This window comes from Paramisgurnus dabryanus, chromosome 2, assembly GCF_030506205.2.
Source record: "Paramisgurnus dabryanus chromosome 2, PD_genome_1.1, whole genome shotgun sequence".
NCBI lineage: Eukaryota > Metazoa > Chordata > Actinopteri > Cypriniformes > Cobitidae > Paramisgurnus > Paramisgurnus dabryanus.
In genome coordinates, this window is record NC_133338.1 from 7,288,030 (window position 1) to 7,310,849 (window position 22,820).

General features: G+C 40.7%; 1 protein-coding gene across 1 annotated transcript in view; it reads right to left on the bottom strand.

Annotated features, from left to right (window-relative positions):
• fah (fumarylacetoacetate hydrolase (fumarylacetoacetase)) overlaps nt 1-22,820 on the bottom strand; it is a 32,464-nt gene that overhangs the window by 3,507 nt on the left and 6,137 nt on the right. The window contains exons 6-12 of the mRNA XM_065294280.2: nt 22,555-22,652; nt 20,549-20,601; nt 14,686-14,785; nt 10,036-10,166; nt 8,741-8,816; nt 5,786-5,832; nt 3,147-3,248 (exon numbers count right to left, since the gene is read on the bottom strand). Of these exons, the coding sequence (XP_065150352.1) occupies nt 3,147-3,248; nt 5,786-5,832; nt 8,741-8,816; nt 10,036-10,166; nt 14,686-14,785; nt 20,549-20,601; nt 22,555-22,652 (607 nt within the window). The remainder of the gene's footprint in view (nt 1-3,146; nt 3,249-5,785; nt 5,833-8,740; nt 8,817-10,035; nt 10,167-14,685; nt 14,786-20,548; nt 20,602-22,554; nt 22,653-22,820) is intronic.

A 22,820-nucleotide genomic window follows, 5' to 3' on the forward strand; every position in this document is an offset into this window, starting at 1 on the left:
CGCAAGTGACTTTGTGGGCGGATCTTGGGCGCTGTTGCTATTTTCCCGGCGTGAGAAATAATTCTTGCGCCAGGCGCAAATCAATAAGGGGTTGGTCTGAAGTAGGTTCATTATTCATAGGTGTGGTTTGGGCGTAACGTCAAATAAACCAATCAGAACGCTATCCAACAATCCCTTTAAACGCAAGGGCGCAAGTTCCATGGCGGGTTGCTATTATTATGACGGATTTACCAGGCGTACGCCAGGAGCGGTTCACAGCCGAGGAGACCGACGTTCTTGTAAGAGCAGTCAAAGACAGAGAAGTTGTTTTGTATGGGGATAGGAGAAACCCGCCCAAATCAGCGTAGGTTAAACAGGCGTGAGAGGAAATAGCCACAGTCTCATCAGCTGGCATCCCCAGGACGTTGCGCAAAGCGCTACAATGATGTCAGGAGACGGGGGAATCCCAAGCTTGCCAGCATAAATCGGGCACGCCGTGTAACGGGAGGTTGATCTGCCTCAGGACCTGACGACCAGCAGAGGACATCGCTGCGTCCCCCCTCACCGCTGAAAGGGTTTGGGGGCTTTGAAATCGGACTCAAGAAACGCAAGCAAGGTCCAACCCCAAAGTACACTTACAAATCAAGTTCATATACATTAAGGTTTCTTATGAAAACATTTTAATTATTATTTACATAAAATAAACGTAATACAGCCACACAACAAACTTATGAAAATATTTTAATCGTTATTTGCATGATCATTTTTTAACGCAGCCACACAATAAATAAAAACTATCACCACAATGCTCACCACTATGATTCCCCTTATCTTGTGTATTAATATTTTTAAGAGTAACAATTTATGATTTGCAAAAATAACTGTTGCATGTGTGTAGATTAGATAAGCAAAGTGTGTGCGCGTTGTGCACGCTATACATTATGGTCAAGCATGCGCCCTTAAAATAGCATAATGAACAACGCGCAACGCACCACTGACTTTAAACTTTTTTTTCTGGTCAGTGGCGCAATTGTTTTTTGAAACTGCAAAATAGCATTAGGGATGGTTTGCGCCGGAACACGCCTCTTTTTTGCGCTGAACCGCCCAGGGAGCGCAAGTTCATTCCCTAGTTTGCCGACGTGTGTCTGTGATGGGAAAAACCAAGGTGCGCCGGTGCAAAATACAAATGATACATGCGTCACTGACAAAGTCAATTGCGCTGGGTGCAAGATAGAGCCGTTCATGTCTAAAGCGCCGTTCACATTATAACGATAACTATATTAGTGTCCACATCGGACCATAATGATAAATTTATTCTAATTCGCTCACGCACGCAGCACTCACACAAATCACTTACCTGTAATGGCATTAACTAATATTGGATACTTCTTGTAATAAAAACTTTTGCAATTGTTAACATGTTACCTGTTACTGAATAAAAACTCTAAACAGTCTCAAATCTGTTGTTGTTGCATTTACACAGAGGGTAATCAGCAGATGTCCTCAACATGCTGCATTTGCATACTCTAAACAGTTAATCTAATAGTTTGTGTAATCTAATATCTTATCTATTGCCGAAGTCAATGTAGTAGGGAAAAAGCATTACGTAGTCAATTTCACAGGGACTGCATCAGCGCTGGATACCCGAGGTAATTTTATATTATGGACCTCAGCAATTTCAAGTGTGTGTGCAGTTCAAATAGATTTGATTGGCTGTCAATGGTTTATCGTTCATCAGGTGGGGAAAAAATAGCTCAGGAAGTGATCCCAACTTTATTGTTCATTGTATATTCATCGATATAGTTGTGATGTGAAATTAGTAGGGGTGTAACGGTACGCAAAAATCACGGTTCGGTGCGAACCCCGGTTTTGAAGCCACGGTTCGGTTCATTTTCGGTACAGTAAGGGAGAAATGCAAACATTAAACTGCAGGTTGTTTATTACTTTAAACTTTTTTTTACAATTTGTTTACACTTTTTTAAACACTTTATTAAAGTATAAAATATATATAAAATGAAAAAATAATAAATAAAATACTACTGCAAAGTTATTTTTTACATTATTTTATAACAGAAGGTAACTCTTATCTTAACCTTCTCTTAAACTTTTTCTACTAAAACCTTGAACTAACAAATTCAATTCCTGAATACATTTATGAACTATTAGCCTACATTTTTGCCACTAAAAATTTTCTGTTTTGATTTATTTTGGATTGTTTAACTCACAGAATTGAATTGGTTATGTTCCATCTCTGTATAAAAATAATATTACTGCTCTATGTGTAACTGCATAGCAAGCAACATGATGATATACTTATTATACACTCATTTTGAGATTAGTGAGCTGCATACATAGCCATCTTTGATCTTTTGCACGTTTCTCCTAATCTTTGCTTGTGTCATCAATGTAAGCTGTGACTTTACTTACGAACCCCTCCGCAGCTGAGTAACAGCTGAGTAAGCCCGGGTTACAGCTCTTCTCTGTCCCGACCAGCTGATCGCATTGTGACAATGATATGATTGACGTGATATGCAGATGAAAAATCTGATCACGCATTCCTTATTCTTGCTGTCACAGAAAGCGCGTCTCATGAATGCGTAGCAACGAAAGACGTGCATCCTCTCACGCACTTTTGAAAGAACAAAGCAGCGCGTTGACACGCGTTTAACATGCGCTTTTAGATACGACACGTAAACGTTTACATCAATAATCAAACGGATATACAACTAAGTAAATAAAAATCTTTCTGCGGGCCGAATTATGTTATATGTTTGACAGAAGACTTGCGCTGAACGCGGAGACTTCCGCCACTTAATATGTTCGTGCGGAAACGCACGTATTATGTTCCGCACAGGCGCACACAAAATACTTTCGGTGCACGTGCGCACCGTGCCGAAAGCCCTGAACCGAAACGGTCCGGTTCGAATACACGAACCGTTACACCCCTAGAAATTAGCTATTCTCTTTAATATAAAACGATTTTTAAAACTATATTTTTATTGTAATTGTTATAATTTGAACGGCCCTTAAGTGGGCATTTCTTAGAAGCTTTCAAGCATGACCACACTTTTATCATTAATCTAGTTGTAGACGTTTCATGCATTATGTATCATAAAAATATTGTATATACCAATGATGTTTTTGCACATATGCAAACAAACACATACCGGTCCACTGATGGTGCCTGATGCCAGCAGGTCACCTGGTCTGACGTTACAACCATTGACTGTGTGATGTGCCAGCTGCTGTTTCATGGTCCAGTACATGTACTAGAAAGACAAACAACATGTTATGTAGCCTTTTTTTTGTTAAAAAACAGGACAATTATTAGAATAAATGCTTTAATCTCTTCCATTCACTGCTAAGTCTGCAATAAAAAAGTTTTTCCAAAAACGGGAACGCCAAAATCAATTTTCTTCACTGCTCAATGCAATCTATATCACATTTAAGCTGGCTGCGGGAGATTTTATTTTTTCGTGAAGATATTAATGACTGACAGGAAGAAGTTGGAGGCAATTTTGTGCAACAGAGCCAGATCAACTATGACAAATCAGTCCTGCTTGCTTCCTGTACAGTTTGCGGCTTTGCACGATCCCAAATGGAAAGTGAACGTAACGCGAGCGCCAGAGATGGGGACTCAAGTTTCAGACTCGGACTCGAGTGCGACTTAAATCGCACACACAGTGACTTCAGACTCAACTTGATACTCGTCCTCAAAGACTTCAGACTCTACTCGAGCCGCGCGACTCGTGAACAATGTTTATTTTTAGGAAACATCTGATGAGCTCGCTGTTATTCCCCTCCCTCCGTTACCTACAACCTGCCAACACGTGACGTATCTGCTCCGCGCACGGCCACACATTAGCGAACATACATGTCGACTGCACCGGCCGCTACTGTGCCATTCATCTGAAGCTTTGGGTAGTGCTGTGACGGATCCGCAGTTCGGCTCGCATGCGATTCGTGGATTAATATGCAATTTAAATAGGGTAAGTTTATCATTAACGTGTTTCTAAGGCTTGCAATCATTTTAATGGTTAAACAATTTAACCGCAAAAAGGCGCTCAAGTGAGCAGATTTCTGTGTCCGGTCCAGCTCCAGTCAACGAGACTTGAGACTTGACTTGGACTTGAGCTCAAAGACTTCAAACTTGACTTGGACTTGAGCTCAAAGACTTCATACTTGACTTGGACTCAAGCTCAAAGACTTCAAACTTGACTTGGACTCGAGCTCAGAGACTTCAGACTTGACTTGGACTCAAGCTCAAAGACTTCAAACTTGACTTGGACTCGAGCTCAGAGACTTGTGAGCATCTCTGGTGAGCACGCGTTCAAAAGCAATTCAAATACCAGATGCCTGAATTACATACACCAATTACCCATCCAAATCTGTGAGAGAATGCAAAAGCATTTAAATATATTTTTCCTCCCTATGAGTCAACATAGCCCGACGGGCAGGACAGAGATGCATTTTGGTAGCCCGCCTGCAAGGCACAATAGCCACGGGACGTCGAGCTAGCGATTTTGCATGCCCTGGCGCTTACTCAGCAGTCACAACTAGGTGATTCTCACGAAATCCAGACTTAGAGGTCCAGCATCAGAATTTTAAAAAAGCCCTTGAAGCTAATTTTTTTGCACATATAAGATTAAGGTCTGAATTTGCTAATCATTATTTTTAGATTATTTAAAAAATATTTAAAAATTCAAAAATTATCATTACCGCAACATGATATTACATTACATAAATGCATTTACAAACTCATGTTTCGGTAATGAGAACTAAAAAGTTGTCTAGGTACTATGACAAACAATATTTTAACTTTTATCTGGGGAGAAAAAAATAAGAACTGCTTATCTTGAGTGTCACAGTCAATTATGTCCCTTACAACTATTTTTTTCAAATGTTAGTTCCTTGAGGGCTTAAACAATGATTGAAAATTGTTGTGGAGGATGAGAAAATTGGTCTTGGACACATTTATATTCCTTATTATTGTCTCTACATTTTACCAATGATTACGAAATACCACATGTTTCTTTACTGTAAATGTTTATAGTTTAACATGCACTGAAGCTTTTAATTTTTTAGATTTTTTAATTATAAATATTTCCATGTCAAAGAACCCAAATCCAGTCATGGACACGTTGCGGTAATGAAAAATTTCCCCTTAAATGTGGAAAAAAACATCAAACTTGGTTTGTATGATGTAATTTAAAATCATGTTCAAAATAGTACATGAGGAGATGTTTGTAACTGTATGCTTCTTATTTTGATAGCCGACTTTGTTATTAGCATTGTAACAACATTGAAATTAATTTAATGTGTAATTTAATGTTGGGGTATACATCTCGACTGTAACATCACAGTTGGTGTTATGCTGAGATTGGCCTGTTTTTCAGCTGTCTTTTGCATTCACAAGGTTTACATAAGGAGGAAACAATCATGTTAGAGGCTTACAATATGTCTTCAACATGTACAGAATTCATATTATTAATCTATGCCTAGATAAATATAGTTTTACATTCTACGGCACCTTTAATTGTAAACAATATATGAGATATAAACAATGCCAGCACCTACATGTAAGGTTGATATAGCTCAAATTCATGCATTGTTGCTGTACGCAATGTGTACTGCAACACAGGATGATCAGTTTTTTTCAGAAGAAAGGGTTTATGAAAATCTTTCAGAGCAAGTTTATAGCTAGCTAATCCACTTAAACTTAATAATGTCTCATTGTCACAGACAATTGAAAGTAACCAGCACAAGTTTGTTACCAACAACATTGTGATGCAAATTGATCACTTACCTTAAAATTTGACTTACAAATGGTGGCTGCACGTGGCATTCCCTCACCTGAAAGATGTCAAATATATAGGCGACAAAACAAGACTGCTTTAGTAAAGCAGACTATACATAAACAAGCAGTCTTTAGTAAGGTGTCTAAACATATAAATATATACATTCAGTGGCAAGAAAAAATTTGTGAACCCCTAGGAATAAACTGGTTTTCTACTGTGATTTGCCATAAAATGTTATCTGATCCTCATCTAGGTCACAGCAATTAACAACCACGATGTGCATAAGCTCACAAGACATAAATAATTCCAGTTTCTTGTGTCTTTTTTGGAAACACCCATTAAACATTCATAGTGCTGGAGAAAAATGTAAGTGAACCCTTGGATTTAACAGCTTGTTGAGCCTCATGTGGCAAATACTTCATGTATGCAAGCGCTTTCAGTAGTTCTGAATCAGACCTGCACATCGTTCTGAAGCAATTTTTGCTCATTCCCCTTTACAAAACCGCTTTAACTCAGGCTCTGTTTACATTAGAGCATTTGCTTTTTAAAACAGCATTTTAAAATGAAAACGATCCTTGTTTATACTAGCATTTTAAAAAGAATTACACTATACACCACCATAAACGCATGAAACATGACCAATCACGTAACTGGGCATGCGCATAAAAGTTTTAAATAACTTATTACTCTAATAATAGCTTACCTTTGCGCGTTTATGCAGCCTAGGGGTGTGCGATATTGACAAAAAATCATACCTGGGTCCTTTGCTGGCAACTACAACCGACACTATTTTTGAACCTATAAAAATGTGTTTGGGAAAGTCTTATATTGTTCTAGCTCCCCCCTACAACATATTAATATGATTTATAGGTTAATTTTGATTTTATAACTAAACAGAAAGGTCTTTATGATTTAAAAAGAAAGCATTCAAGTGAACAGTACTTAACGAACTTAAAGCAAAAATAAATTTCAGCAAATGCAAACTAGTAAGAGGTGAAGTATAGCTTTAGCCTACAGAAATGCTTATTGCATTCATTTTTAAAAGTGTGCGAGCAACACAGAAATAGCTAAAAGCGCAAGCGGATAAACAAGCATTAAATATTAATGACGTTGAGTTTATTGTTTTTATTAATTTATATTCACAAAACTTATCAACAAAACATCTATTAAAATTAAGAGACAAATTATATGAAACGAAATTCATTTTAAAGTAGCAAACAAAACTTAAATTAAACCTCGAAAATAATGTCTGACCCATTACAATTCTCCCTTCATATTGGCCTTTACAACGCCCATGGCGTTTAAAATAACAGTCTATCTTTCGTAATAAGCTAACTAAATTTAAACAAAACAAACAAAATTACAAAAATATTCAAACTCAACAATACTCAAACATAAATATAAAACAGACATTATCTATAAGGATACATGTTAAAACAATCCGATATAGCGTTTATAATAGCTGGTTGGTAGATGTTTACTATTTTTGGCAAAACCTCCGTTGCAAACCTCCATTTACCTGAATAAAATAATTTTTACTTTGAAAATGATGCGCTGTCACGTTAACATCAGCTATTCGTTTACATAAGACTCCGTCTTTGTTCATTTACACTCAGCGCAACATCTGAGTTCTCAAACTAAAACAGGGTCTGCAGCGTTTGCGAACGAATCCATTTGAGGGTCAAAAACGGTGGTGTAGTGTAGATGAAAGGCGTAAACGTAGCAAAAGTAACGCGTTTTAAAGGATAAACGCATTAATGTAAACATAGCCTCAGACACATTTGTAGAATGTCTGGTGTGAACTGCTCTCTTGAGGTCATTCCACAGGTTAAGGTCTGGACTTTGACTAGGCCACTCCAAATGGCGCATTTTGTTTTTCTTAAGCCAGTCTGTAGTGGATTTACTACAATGTTTAAGGTCATTGTCCTGCTGCATCAACTAACTTCTACTGAGCTTCAACCGGTGGACAGCCACCCTGACATTATCCTGTAGGATTTTTTTTTTAACTTAATAATTCAGTTTACCCTCGATGATGGCAAGTGGTCCAGGCCATGAGGTCTAGCCCAAATCATGATGTTCCCTTCACCATACTTCACTGTTGGGATGATGTTTCGCTGATGGTAAAATGTGTCCTTTTTGAGCCATAGTATTTTTCCCAAAAAAATCAACTTTTGTTTTATCGGGAGAGCAGCGGCTTCCTCTGTGGTTTTCTGCCATAGACATCGTGCCTGTTTAAAGACTTGCATATGGTAGACTCATGAACAGAGATGTGTGCCATTTCCAATGATGTCTTCAAGCCATTAGCTGATACTGTGGGTTCTTCTTTACTATATTGAGTATTCTGCATGGTGTCTTAGGAGTCATCTTGGCTGTGCGCCCACTTCTAGGTAGGGTAGCTACAGTATTAAATGGTCTCCATTTATAGACAATTTGTCTAAGTGTAGACTAATGGAGGTATAAACATTTTGAGATTGTTTTGTATCCCTTTTCAGCCTTATGGAGTGCAACATCTCTTGATCAGATATCAAGAGCATGGTTCAGAAGAGCTGATGCTTCTTAAGGACAGCAATCTTAAAATGTGTGAGTGTCTTAATATCAATCAAAGTTGCACTAAACCACACATTTAAACTCATTTTATTAACTGGACTCCAGTTTTCCAGCTTCTGACAAAAAAAGCTTTCAATAAAGTAATTACAGTAGTCCATGGGCTCACTTACATTTTCCTCCAGCACTGTGAATGTTTAATGGGTGTTTCCAAAAGAGACACAAGAAACTGGAATTATTTATGTCTTGTGAGCTTATGCACATCGTGTTTGTTTATTGTTGTGACCTAGATGAGGATCAGATAACATTTTATGGCAAATCACAGTAGAAAACCAGTTTATTCCTAGGGGTTCACATACTTTTTCTTGCCACTGTATATAGTCTATGCACAATAACAGTCATGTCATAGAGGCACAAACCTTTCAACGCCACGAACAGGTTGATATTGAACGTATAGGGGTCATCGTGACTTAAGTATGGTAGAGGAACAGGGTCCTAAAAAGATTAAAAAACATCAGGTTAATAGTATGAATAAGGCATGTCCGGAAAGTCTACTGTAATGCACTAAATAGTTCTGATTTTAATCAAACAATAAAAATTTGCATTAGGTTTTTGCCAATATTTATGTGTACTATGTATCTTAAGACAATTGTGTTAGCTTAGCAACATGTTTCAGACAGGATGCAGGATATGTAGACAGCAGACAAAGTTTCGGTATTTATGAACAGAGTGCATTAAATAGTGATGTCTGACATTCTGTATGTCAAAAGTAGTTTATAATGAGACAAGGATTTGATTTCTGAATTTTCAAGTAATCTAACTGAAACATTTTTCCAAAATATTCAAACTCTTATGCTGCGTACACACCAGACGCGAGCATCCTGGTCCTTGCTCTAGATTACTCGCTGGATTTAAATTTTCCTCAAGATAAATATTTTCAATTTGCACAAAGATGCATTAAAGGCAAATATTATATTATTCCCAGATTTGTTTTATGCAACAGTCAATCATGGCCATTCACTTTCAGAAGTTGTTGTGATGTTTTCTTTTTCCAGAGATATGACAACACATGTTGTTATATAATAATGTTATATATTTTTAAATGGCCTCATAACCTTTTTCAGACTGATAGATCTCAATTTCAATCTTTCTCATTTGTTTCTGAATATCTTAAGGTCTTGGCACGATGGCTGGCTTTTGAGGATTTTTTGGTCTATTTCAACTGTCCTATTTGAGTGATTTCTTGATTGTGAACAGGTGTGGCAGTAATCCGACTTGGGTGTGGTTAGAAAAATTGAACTCACATGTGATATACCACAATTAAGTTATGTTTTATCAGGAAGGCAAATACTTTTTCACACAGGGCCATGTAGTTTTGGATTTTGTTTTCCCTTAATAATAAAAAGCTTCATTAAAAACCACATGTTGTGTTCACTTGTGTTTTCTTTGACTAATATTTAAATGTGTTTGATGATCTAATACATTAAAGTTTGACAAATATACAATAACATAAGAAATCTGGAGGGGGCCAACAAGTCACGTCACATCTTAGATTTATACTTCAAATGTGCATAAACTTTCTGTCTGCTTTTGTCAGAAATAATGCAGCATCATTTCACAGTAATCATTTTTAGTAAAGTCCGACCGCTTCGGCTGATGTTGGAGGTAGCAAAACGGGGTGGGTCTTTGTGAAAGGTCAATGGATCTAGTTTACCTGGACTGTATTGGACTCAACAAAAGGCATCAGCGCTTCCATTGGAACGACCCAGGGTGAGATGGTGGTGCCAAAATTTTTGCCCAGAAATGGACCTAATGGAACATATTCCCAAGCCTGGATATCCCGAGCTGTAACATAAGAGAGGAAAGGATACACTGTAAATAACTTTTATGGATCATACATTCATAATAATTACCTTTGATATAGAACTTGCAACCACACAGCATACACCAAAAAAATCCCTTAACTACATCCTATAAGACTCTTGCAACATGGTGACTTCACTGACATTTTCTGCATATCATCAAATTTCCAAATATTACATTTGTAATAATTTGCTGCAGTATAAGGTCATATTTGAGCATAAAACAAAATAATACAATGTTTAATTCAAACCAAAATTATTCTGCAATAAACTTTAATAATGCTTGGGTTGCATGTTGGGATAAGGTGGGTCACGCAAAGTCACAAAACAAATTTGTCCTATGAATGACACTTGGTTTTGATATCAAGTGTTTTGGGATTGCAATTAAACTTACATTTTATTCATACAATGACAATGAAAATATAAACTACTGTCTTCTAAAAGACAACTAATTTAATTTTGTATGCATAAATGTATTTTTTTGTATCGCCCACCCCTCATGGGGCGTTTTGTACAAATATAGAAGTTTGCTAGAAAAATAAGTGATTAAATAAGCCCTGCAGGGCAGTATTCATTAGAAACAGGTACCTTCTTTTATCCTCAGTTTCTAAATTAACTGTTTTATTTGAGCGGTGGGACTAATTTATACTAGGGCTGTGACGGTCACAAAACTCACGGTTCGGATCACATTACGGTTTTTAAGGCATCAGATAATTTTTCGGATCAGCAAAAAAAGGGTGGGAAAATTTAATAACAAATAAAGATATTACAAACATTTATAAAAAGAACAAAGCTGCACATTAAGTAAGATCTAAAATTAAAAATAACACAATTGTACAAATTAAATATTATTATAAATTTATAAATATTGTAAATCATTATAAAATATTATTATTATAAATATTATTTTTCTCTTTGATTGGGATGGGTTGTTTGATTAACATTAATGACACAGACTTAAAGTGACACTTTGTAGTTTTTCAACCTTCATAATATATTTTTCAAGACCCTTATGATGGTACATCGACTTAAAATATGTTGAATGACATGTCTACCATAGCCTGATGGGGTGTGTATCCAGGGGCGGATCTAGAAAATTATTTATGGGGTGGCAAGGGGGTGGCATGAGAACTACGAGGGGTGGCAATGAAGTAAGCATCCTTGCATGCTTGTTGTGGATACAAGAAATTATATACAGTATATACTATATTCGGTGTATACACTGGACCTCAAATTTTTATAACATTAAAAAAAAACGCAACAACAAATGTTCCTGTAAGTACCCAAGCAGCTACCTTTAGCATCTCTACTGTAGCACCCTTTGTCTTAATACTAAGTTAATACATACATCTTACCAATATCTAAAAACACTGACTGTAACCATGATGAGCAAGGTTGAACATAATGGTATAAAGACTCTTATATAAATAAAATAGGTTTGCCTAGTTTATATTAATGTAAAACATATTTGAAAGGCATCTCTTTCTCTGATAACCCTCTTTCTTTAATCCTTTCACTCACTTCATGATGGATTTATGTCTTTTCACTTCTTTTTAGCTCTTTGCCATCCATATGTTTCTTTCTTTAATGACTTCATCTACTCCTCTCCCTTCCACAACGTATTTTTTCTGTCTTATTTGTACCTTCCACTCCCATAGTATTTGATTTTTGTATTTTTTCTTTTTGGTTAAAAAATGGATATAAGCCTTTCTTTTCATAGTATCCTGGAAAATGCAGCCTTAAGTTGTCTTTCAAGCTTTCTAAACATACACAACACTGAATAGTTTTGTCTCATTAATGAAGACAAATAAAAACATTAGACTATATCATAACGAGTGATTTCATATGCACGTATGGAATATTTTGATTGCTGCAGTAGCTAACAAGACATGACGGGCTAACTCTAGAAAGAACTGCTTAAAAGATATTTACTGCTTACATAAACCTGCAGTTCAGTTGTTTGAACTACCAAACACCTCAGGCATATTAAACAATTAACAGTTTAATTTTTGTATTTTTATCCTGATGCAACATTTATTTGTAAAATATGACCGTATTCAGTACTCTGATTTGCTGATGTGATGCTCAACTTATTCACTTAAAGACACTAAAGAGAAACCACTAGTTTTTTTGCCAGCATGTGATAATGTGAGGTGCTTTATTAGATCAGAATTACTTGCTAAATATGTAAAGAGACTCTTTCTTCATGGGCATAAGTTGCACGTTCATAAACATTCTTGCCTTTAACCTCAACGATGGAAAAGTAACGTTTGTGCTTTTTATACTTTGTGCTTGCGTCCGCTACCTTTGTTTTGAGATCGTTGTACTTGTCATCGCTCTGTTGTTGCAGGTTTGTGCAACTCGGAAGGGATGGACTGCAGTGCGAGAACCGGGCTGCGTGTGAGTGCCTTGGATGGGGCGATGCATCCTTTCACCGCAGTTTCCAAAAGTCTCCAACCACGCCAGAAAAGATCGCTAGAATTGTCCTAGTCGCTTTTTTAATAAAGTCGCTAAAGGGGTCTAAAAAGTTTGCCAAGTTAGCAAGACTGCGCGGACTTTTTTTACACTGTCAAAGACTTTCTGCTCGGACTGAATGTTCGTGCTTGTGTATGAATTCTGCTGCCTCTGGTTGGCTAACGATGGAAATTAAGCCAATCATCATCAGCTATGTGGTTTTCCCACCCCCTCTAAGACACACACACCAATCATCGTCAGATATGTGTCTCCCACCCCTAAACACACGCTGAGAAAAACTACATCGCCTCTCTGGTTAAAAGAGCCTAATCGGGTATATATTATATATATTAGGATACCAGCGCTGGGGTGGCATATGGGGTGGCAATGCTTTTATTTAGGGTGGCAACTGCCACCCCGTGCCACCCCGTAGAACCGCCCCTGTGTGTATCACTTTAACTCGTACTTTTAAACTTGGGGTTTCGGGTAGTAACCAGTAACTTCCTCCACTTCCTCAAATTCGGACGTAAGAGCGCAACTATTTATGTTCCTGATGTTTTTGTCATGGCCGAAGCAGCAACTAAGAAAAAGAAACCCAAGGTTTTGTTGGAGGAGACCAGAAAGAGAAAATGGCAGAGAAAAAGAAGGACGAGGATCAATATTGGGCCAACGTTCGCTCGCTGGCATGAACTAAATAAGGAGGAGGGGTTCCTGGCTGATGCTGACTTGGCCGTCATGCTTTTGGACTAGTAAGTAATGTAATATTGCTTGCATATATAACTTAAGTCCTGTCTGGCGCCCGAACACTGTTTTTTTACGTGAATTTTACTGGAGGCTACTTAGAGAGTGTAGAGAGTGACTTATATCACGTGACACTGTGGCGGCGTGGTAGTGTCATGGATCTATGACACAGGCGAGCTGGGTTCGATTTCTATTTAAGGCAATTTTTTATATAAACTTTAACCAAGCGTCCACCGTTACAGCTGGCTTGAAAACGTGAGCTATGCGATGTTTTGGCGTTTGAAATAAAATAAAACCCATGAAATTATATTCATATGACATGCTGGAAGGCACACTTTGTGACCTAAAGAGTAGTCTTCTTTTCCTTTGCGACAGTGCTACTGCGCTTGTGGCCTTTAGGGGAGCTAGACGTGAAAAATACATGTCTAGCACGCCCTAGTGGCCAAAAAGTTCTGTGGCGTGCCTTTAAGTACGTTAATTGAGGTTACTGTCTCTTTAAGAACAAATAAGCACAGACTGGTTTCTGACTCTATAATTCACTTAAGACATAAACAAATGTTTTCATTAGAAAAAGAATACTGTGAGATAATTTTGTGTGTACGTGCCCTGTCAAGAACAGAAAGATTTTATGTTATGTTTGAAATGCGTCTCTCCGGGTATACACTACTGAGGGCATTTAAACGTGTGCTCACACACAGGCTGAGGGCGAATTCCAAAACGGTGCTTCAGGAAGAAGATGCAGCATAAACAGTAGCTTCACATAAAAACGTTACGTTGTTTTTCATTGCTCTATTCATCAAATGTATGTTAACGGACTACAGTATGAGACACAGTAGCGCAACTCTTGTTATAGTTTACACATGAGGAGTTCTGATGGCTGGAGCCGGACCGGACACATTTAACCGCATGTGTGTACAGAAATCTGCTCACTTTAGTGCCTTTTTGCGGTTAAATTGTTTTAAATCACTTGAATGTTAACATTTGCAAGCCTTAGAAACACGTGTAAATGAAAAATCTGCGAATCGTATCTGAGCCGAACCGCGGGTTGTGATCAGTAATGATCACTGATCAACTGAGATGGGTCACAGCACTCATTTATACCTGTATTTTGCATAGACATTTTCATACTATATAGTTGTGATTTAAAAGTGTGTATTTTGTTCATTTATTTTAATCTCTTTCACCTTCATAAGTGCTATACTCCAAGTACAACATTCCTAAACAAAACAGCAAACTTTTTGAACGAAAGCCATGCAATTAAACAGGTGTTTGGTAAATCTTAAAATTAATATGTTACATGTTCTCACCACTCCAGTCGTTCATTAAAACCATGCCGAAAATGTGCTCATGGGTCTTCTCCACTGGGATGGGCTCACCCAACTTGTTGCCTTTCCCCACAAAGAATGCCTGAGAGATGAACACAGAAAGAGCTTCATTCTTCTTCCTTAGTGTAATATAAACCACACGCACAAAAACGTCTCGGGTTACGAATGTAACCATTGTTCCCCGAGAAGGGAACGAGACGCTGCGTCGCCGAAGCTACGCTATGGGAACGCCCTCTGCGTGATTGCGTCTGAAGCACGTATGTCAAATCAATCCAATGGTCAAGTGACACGTCATAGGCAGGTGACGTGGGAACCAGGAAGCTATAAAAAGAGCACCCGGCAAGCCGACTTCAGCTAGATTGTGCCGAAGCAAGGCGAGACAGGGATGCAGGGAGTATGGCAGGGAGACGCAGCGTCTCGTTCCCTTCTCGGGGAACAATGGTTACATTCGTAACCCGAGACGTTCCCCTTCGAGGGAACTCGAGCTGTGTCCCCGAAGCTACGCTATGGGAATGATGTACCAAAACACCATACTACAAAGTGCCTGTCTGTGTGTAAAAACGCGCACAGCTTAAGACATGAGCACCTGGGCTCCAGGCGTAGCACCAACATCTAACTCGTAGAACCGAACGAATGTGAGCGGAGAGGACCAGCCTGCCGCATCACAGACATCCTGCATTGAAGCCCCTAGCCACAAGGCCTTGGAGGCTGCCATACCCCAAGTAGAATGAGCCCTGACGGTGATAGGTGTAGGCCGTCCAGTGGTCTCATAAGCCAGAGAGATAGCCTCAACTATCCACTTACTGAGTGTCTGCTTGGTCGCCGGCAGGCCTTTCTTGGGCGAGCCAAAGCACACAAACAGTTGTTCAGACCTCCTCCACAAAGAAGATCTGTGAACATAGGCATCCAGTGCTCGCACTGGACACACCAAGTTAAGCTTTTCCTGATTCCTATCCCTAAATGGGGGAGGACAGAGGGCCTGAAGTACGACAGGTCGTGGCACATTAGTCGGTACCTTAGGCACATAGCCGGGCCTTGGGTACAAGAAAGCCTTAACCATCCCCGGTGCGAACTCAAGGCACGTAGGGGAAACCGACAGGGCCTGAATGTCACCCACTCTCCTCAGAGAGTGACTGCCAACAGAAGTACTGTCTTAAGTGCCACAAACTGGACTGGAACAGTCTCAATGGGCTCAAACGGAGCAATGGACAGACCTTCTAGCACAACGGCCAGGTCCCAAGCTGGGACCCTGGGTCGGACTACAGACCTCAGCCTCGTAGTGCCATGAAGGAAGCGGACCACCAGCGGGTCTCTCCCAAGGGACTGCCCGACCAAAGGAACATGGTAAGCCGAGATGGCCGCCACATACACCTTCAGCGTAGAAGGAGATAACCCTGCGGTGAACTTTTCCTGCAGAAACTCCAAGACTGTACCAATTGGGCAGTTCACAGGGTCATGCAGGTGTTTGCTGCACCAGGAAGTAAAAACTCTACATTTAAAGGCATAAAGCTTCCTCGTGGAGGGAGCTCTGGAGTGAAGAATGGTCTCAGCAGCCTCAGCTGAGAGACCAGATTCTATGAGTCTGGCCCCCTCAGTGGCCAGACCCACAGTTTCCATAACTCTGGGCGGGGGTGAAGAATTGAGCCACCCGCCAGAGAGAGGAGATCCCTCCTGACGGGTATTTCCCAAGGTGAGCCGTCGAGGAGGGACACCAGGTCCGAGAACCATATTCGGTTCGGCCAGAGTGGGGCTACCAACAACAGGCTGAGTTGTTGCGACGAACCCTCTCCAGAACTCCCGGGAGCAGAGCGATCGGGGGAAAAGCGTACAGCCGTAGCCTCGGCCACGGCTGAACCATGGCATCCAGTCCCAGCGGTGCTGGATGTGTGAGAGAAAACCATAGCGGACAGTGTGTCGTCTCTCTGGACGCAAACAGATCCACTTCCGCCTGGTAAAATCTCGTCCAAATGGACTCCACCACCTGAGGGTGGAGCCTCCACTGCCCGGGCCTCAGCCCCTGTCTCGACAGGACGTCTGCTCCCTGATTCAGACACCCGGGAATGTACACTGCTCTGAGGGACAGCAACTTCCCCTGTGTCCACAGAAGGATATGCCGCGCCTATTTGTACAAAGGGCGTGAACGCAAACCCCCCTGGTGGTTGATGTACGCGACTACCGACGTGTTGTCTGTCCGGACTAACACGTGATGGCCCCGCAGGTGAGGGATGAAACATCTCAGGGCGTAGAACACCGCCATCATCTCTAGGCAATTTATGTGCCAACTGAGCTGTTTGGCCCCCCATAATCCATGAGCCAAATGGCCCTCCATAGTTGCTCCCCAGCCTGTGAGGGAAGCATCCGTTGTCAGCGTAACTCGACGGTACTGAGCCCCCAACATCAGTCCTTGGGAGAGAAACCATGGTCTCTTCCAAAGATCTAAGGCACGAACACATCTCCGCGTGACCTTGATCAGACGGAACGGGTTGCCCCTCGGGGAAAACCCTTTGGTTTTGAGCCACCACTGTAGCGGTCTCATGTGAAGCAGCCCAAGGGGTATCACATTGGACGCTGCTGCCATGAGCCCCAACAACCTCTGAAATTGTTTTACAGTGTGTGACTGGCCTAACTTCACTCTGCCTACAGCCAAAAGAATGGATTCCACACGAGCAGGGGACAGATGTGCCTGCATTGTTGTTGAATCCCATATAACGCCAAGAAAAGCTGTCCTCTGTACTGGAGAGAGCATGCTTTTCTTTGCATTTAGCCTTAACCCCAGTCCTCTCATGTGGGTCAGCACAGCATCTCGATGCTGCCATGCCATACTCTCTGATTGGGCTAAAATTAACCAATGGTCTATGTAGTTTAAGACACGGATGCCCCAGAGTCGTAATGGAGCCAGCGCTGCATCCATGCACTTTGTAAATGTACGGGGTGACAGAGATAGACCGAAAGGGAGAACCCGATATTGGTAAGCCACGCCCCCGAAGGCGAACCTCAGGAATCTCCTGTGTTGCGGGAGGATAGATATGTGAAAATACGCGTCTTTTAGATCTATAGTCACAAACCAGTCCTCGGATCTGATTTGTGTGACGATCTGCTTTATAGTTAACATCTTGAGCTTTAGTTTTGCAACAGACCGGTTCAGATGACGTAGATCTAAAATAGGACGTAACCCCCAATCTTTCTTTGGAACTATGAAATAGCGGCTGTAAAACCCTGACTCCCTGTCGTGAGGAGGCACACATTCGATGGCATCCTTGCACAAGAGAGTTTCTACTTCTTGTTCCATTATTAGAGCCTGCCCAGCACCCACTATGGTAGATAACACGCCGTTGAATTGGGGGTTCAACCTGGGTGATATTAATGCCTCCCTCCTCGGAGAGAGGTGTTGCGTGCCCTGCGCACGAGGCACACAAGAATATGAAGCCGCTGTGCCCCGAAACACACACTGCGGCGGGGTTAACACACTGGCATCCCGAGGGCATCGAGGAGAGACGGGCACCGTGTTGTGAGGTGACTGCCGGCTCTCCCCGACTGGGGGCTGCCCTCGGAAATATGACACTACGTCCCTCAGGACTTCTTTTTAGCCGACGCCTTCCTCGCCATAATAACAGCCCTCAGGTCTGTTTTCTGCTTGGATGATGTCTGAGTGCGACCGCCCGTACCCCAGTTTTTTTGAGGGAGACCACGAGTGGCAACACTATGCTTTTGCGATGCTCTATACGATGTCGATGGCTGCTCCCGCCCAGCAGCCCTAGAATCAAGAGCACGGCGGGGGAGATAGCGTTCGAACGCCGCCGACTGCTTACGAGCCTCCGCAAATCTCTCGCCGACAGTATTAACGGCATCGCCGAAGAGACCGGAGGGCGCAACGGGCGCGTCTAAGAGAAATGCCCTATCTGAGGTTTTAAGCTCTGACAGATTAAGCCATAAATGGCGTTCCGTGGCTACGAGAGCTCCCATTGATCTACCCACGGCTTTCGCAGTCTCTTTAATCGCCCTGAGTGACACATCAGTGACTCGACGAAGCTCTTTAAATATATCAGACATACCCCCCTGCCTCGGTATCTAAATCTTAAAGCAGTTCTGCTTGGTACGCCTGTAAGACAGCTAAGGTATGCAGTGAAGCCCCAGCCTGCCCTGCAGACTTATAAGCTTTACCCACTAAGGATGAAGTTAACCTAACCGGTTTTGTGGGAAGCGAATGCGATTTTAATGATGATGCCGCAGCGGGGGAGAGATAGCTCGCAAGCGTCTGCTCCACCCGGGGCATCGTTAAATATCCGTGTTCACCCATCCCCACAATGTTGGAATACATGGTGGCGTGCGGGGTATGAACACGGGCTGAATACGGAGCTTTCCATGATCTTGACAGCTCGCTGTGGAGATCAGGAAAGAAAGGCATGTTGCGCCGCGAAGGTGAGGTTTCTGTTTTAAAAAGCGCTCGTCTAACATGCTCTGAGGACGCGCGCTCTGTGTCTCCGCCGGCCAGTCTAATTTTAAGCGAGCCACGGCATTAGTGACAACCTCCAATAAATCATCAAACGCGGGGGACGAATGAGAAGTTTCCTCAGCGTCCACCACGTCCACAGACATAATATCGACTTCCTCGGACGACGATAAATGCAAATCTGGGCTCCCGCCCTGGGCGGAAGAAACCGCAGGGCGGGCTTCCGAATCCAGAGACGGGGCACTAGATCCCGCGGGTGAAGGCTGAGAAAGGGGAAGATCCATCTCAAGCTCGTCCGCGAGATCTAGCTGTGATTCCCACGATCGCAGCTTCCACTCTGCCTCGGCAGCAGCGGGGCCAGAACCGTGGGGAACACGCGGCTCACCACCCTCCTCGAAGAGTGCGAGCCGCGAGCGCAACGTACGGAGCGGCATCCTTTCACAATGTGCACAACCACCCCTCTCAAGAGATGATCGTGTGTGTTGTGCCCCGAGGCACATAACACAGAGACGATGCGAGTCCTCGCTCGTAATGAAACGAGGACACGGGGAAGCACACTCCTTAAAACTTTGTTTGGACTTGGACATGATCATGACACACACTTGCTTGCTGAGGCACAAAGAGCTGTAGTCCGCTTGCCGGGTGCTCTTTTTATAGCTTCCTGGTTCCCACGTCACCCGCCTATGACGTGTCACTTGACCATTGGATTGATTTGACATACGTGCTTCAGACGCAATCACGCAGAGGGCGTTCCCATAGCGTAGCTTCGGCGACGCAGCCCAAGTTCCCTCGAAGGGGAACCACAGACTTCCCAATTTATTTTATACATTTATCTTATTTAGACTCAATATGTAGGACCTTATGATAAAACACACAGAAACATTTTCATTTTATGTAATGTTGGACATAAAGAAAGATACGTCCGTTTATTGTCATGCATTGCAAACAATGACAAGCGTTGCCTCGTTAGAGCGCAAGCAGGTTTTGTTAAAGCCCGGGACACAGCAGACTAAAGGTACAGTATATTTTCTTCAACGCGTCCGCCTTGCTCACACAAGAGTCCGCACAAATAAATAAATAAAACAGAATTTGGGGAAAAAATTAACAGATTTCATAGGGCCCTAATTATGGTACATTTTCAAACAGCATTAACAGGTTTTTATTCCAATTATTAAGTTGTTAATCTTGTTTTAAGCACTAAACTTGCTAAGTGTTTAAGGATGAAACGTTTCCTTTCTGAAATACATTTGTCAAAGAGATTTCTCCTGAGGCAGTGTCTTGTTTAAAAAAAAAAAACTGCACTGTCTGCACCTCTGCATAAGACTGAACAGGTGACCTTTAATGTTGAATAACAGATGCTTGCCTATTCAATTATCAAATAAAACCCAATCTCACCATCTCCAGTTCTATGTCCAGCTGTTTGCTTGCCCCAAAAACAGGTGGTTGAGCTGAAGGAGAGACAGATTACACAAATAAAAATATTGACAATGATTTTAAAGAATATCATAGCAGAAAAGTTTTTATTTTACTTATATATTGACTATATGTTTAAATCAACATAGCATCAGACATGAAGTGAACCTATTAAAAATAATTTGAGAAACCAAATAAAATGACCGCACATCATTATATATTACATGGAGATTTTGTTAGATATATGAGCAATTTCAACGTTATAGATGTAACAGTTGCAGTCAAAACTTGAAATATAATTTCTCAAAGAATGCATTTATTGGCAATATACTGAACCATCTGTTTATATTTCCCAAAACCCATGATGATAGAGTCCAGACATCATAAAAATAGCAATATATTTACAAGTTTTCTATTTAAGATGAGGGAAAAATGCATGCCTTATGGATGTGACAAAAACATTTTTGGATGACAACATACTTTGCAGGAACTCTTTGAATTTAAATGCACAAACCAGAAGCAATAATAACCAACAAATAAAGAAAGAATATTTCCTCAAAGAACATTTAATATTTATTTTATAAAATTTTTATATGTGCATTTATAAGGAAGAAATAATATGGACATGACAATTCTGAAATTTACACTCACTTAACTATGGGATGCAAAACTTATTTAAAAACAGAGACTTTGCATAGGTATTTAACCCCCCAGTCATATTAGCTACAAGAGCCAGAGCGACAGGCTACCATTCATTTTCAATGGGAGTGGCCGTTAACCAGTGACAAGCGACGGACGAGATCCCCGCTGCGCGAGCAAGTAGGGGCCCAATTAGCCAATAAGACTATTTTATGCAAATGCCGAGCGATGCGACAAAGGGACGGCCAATCGGAGTGAAGGGGCAGCTTGACGTAGGTCTGTGGCCGAGTCGATATATTTCTGTATATATCTGATAAGTTTGTCATTTTATCTCATATATTTTATCGAGAAATAAATACTTTTAAATCCAAAAACATTGTTCATGTAAATTAACAATACCTCTAAAGTGACTTTTGATACCGCTTTTACATACTAGCCAAGGAACGCCCATCAAGCGGGTGCGTGTCACTTGGTGTCGATTACTTTTGTAGCTAATGCGTTACAGTTACATTTTGCAGGTCCATACTGAAAAAACACAAAAAAAATCAATTTCCAATCTTTGTCTGATACAGGCTTAAACATAAGGTCTGTTTGCACACAGAGCTACTGAACTGTGAAATAGCCAATCAGATCAGAACTCCACATTATTATTCATGCCCCTTTTAAATAAGGTAATAATAGACTATTCAATTTTTAGGGCAAATCCTAGGGTTGTTAACGGATATGAAAAACATTTCTAGATAATGTTTGCACTTAAAGGAACAGTATGTAGGATTGTGGCCAAAACTGGTATTGCAATCACAAAACGTGTGGCTAAAACTGGTACTGCAATCACACAGCTGGTGGCCAATATACCAAACGACAACATAAACATCAGTTGAGGGCTGCAACTCCACTTTTTAAATGACAATATCCTGGCCGGACTGCTGTTGTCAGTGATAAAAGTATTTGAAATGAAAAGGATTTCTTAATGTCTAGTGACATTTCAGGGCCATTTAATGATTAATTGATATAAATTTCTTACATACTGTTCCTTTAATAAAGCCACATACCTTCTATGTAGATATCAGAACACCTGATTTTTGTGGTTTGTGCACTTAAGTTTAACAATCATAAATGTCATATAAAGATTTTTAAAACTTGCACTAGCTATGAAAGTAATTTTGTTGGATGGTTTGTATTTGAGTATTTTAATTCAAAAACAATCCTTTCTTTTATTTTTTTCCTTTTTTTAATGTAATGATTACTTTTAACTTGTTGTGTTTGCAGATCTATTCAACTTACCAAAATAAAATAATAATCCCCATATATTAATCACCCATGTGTAATAAGTGTCTGAACATGTTTACCTGGGTCTGGTCTCATTTGTCCTTGGGGTCTTCTGATTGGTGTTCCAGACACAACCACAGAGGAAGCTCTCCCATGATACCCCACCGGTAGCCTTAGCCTACAGTAAAAATGCTAAATGTAATTTTTGTTTTTCTTTAATATTTCTTACCTTTTCTAGATAGATAAACCAAATGTGCAGCAACCGAAAATATTCGTCTGAAAATAGAAAAATAAAGCATTTTCATTGTTTAGCCCAAGTGTGGTGCGCATGCTTACAAATGCAGCA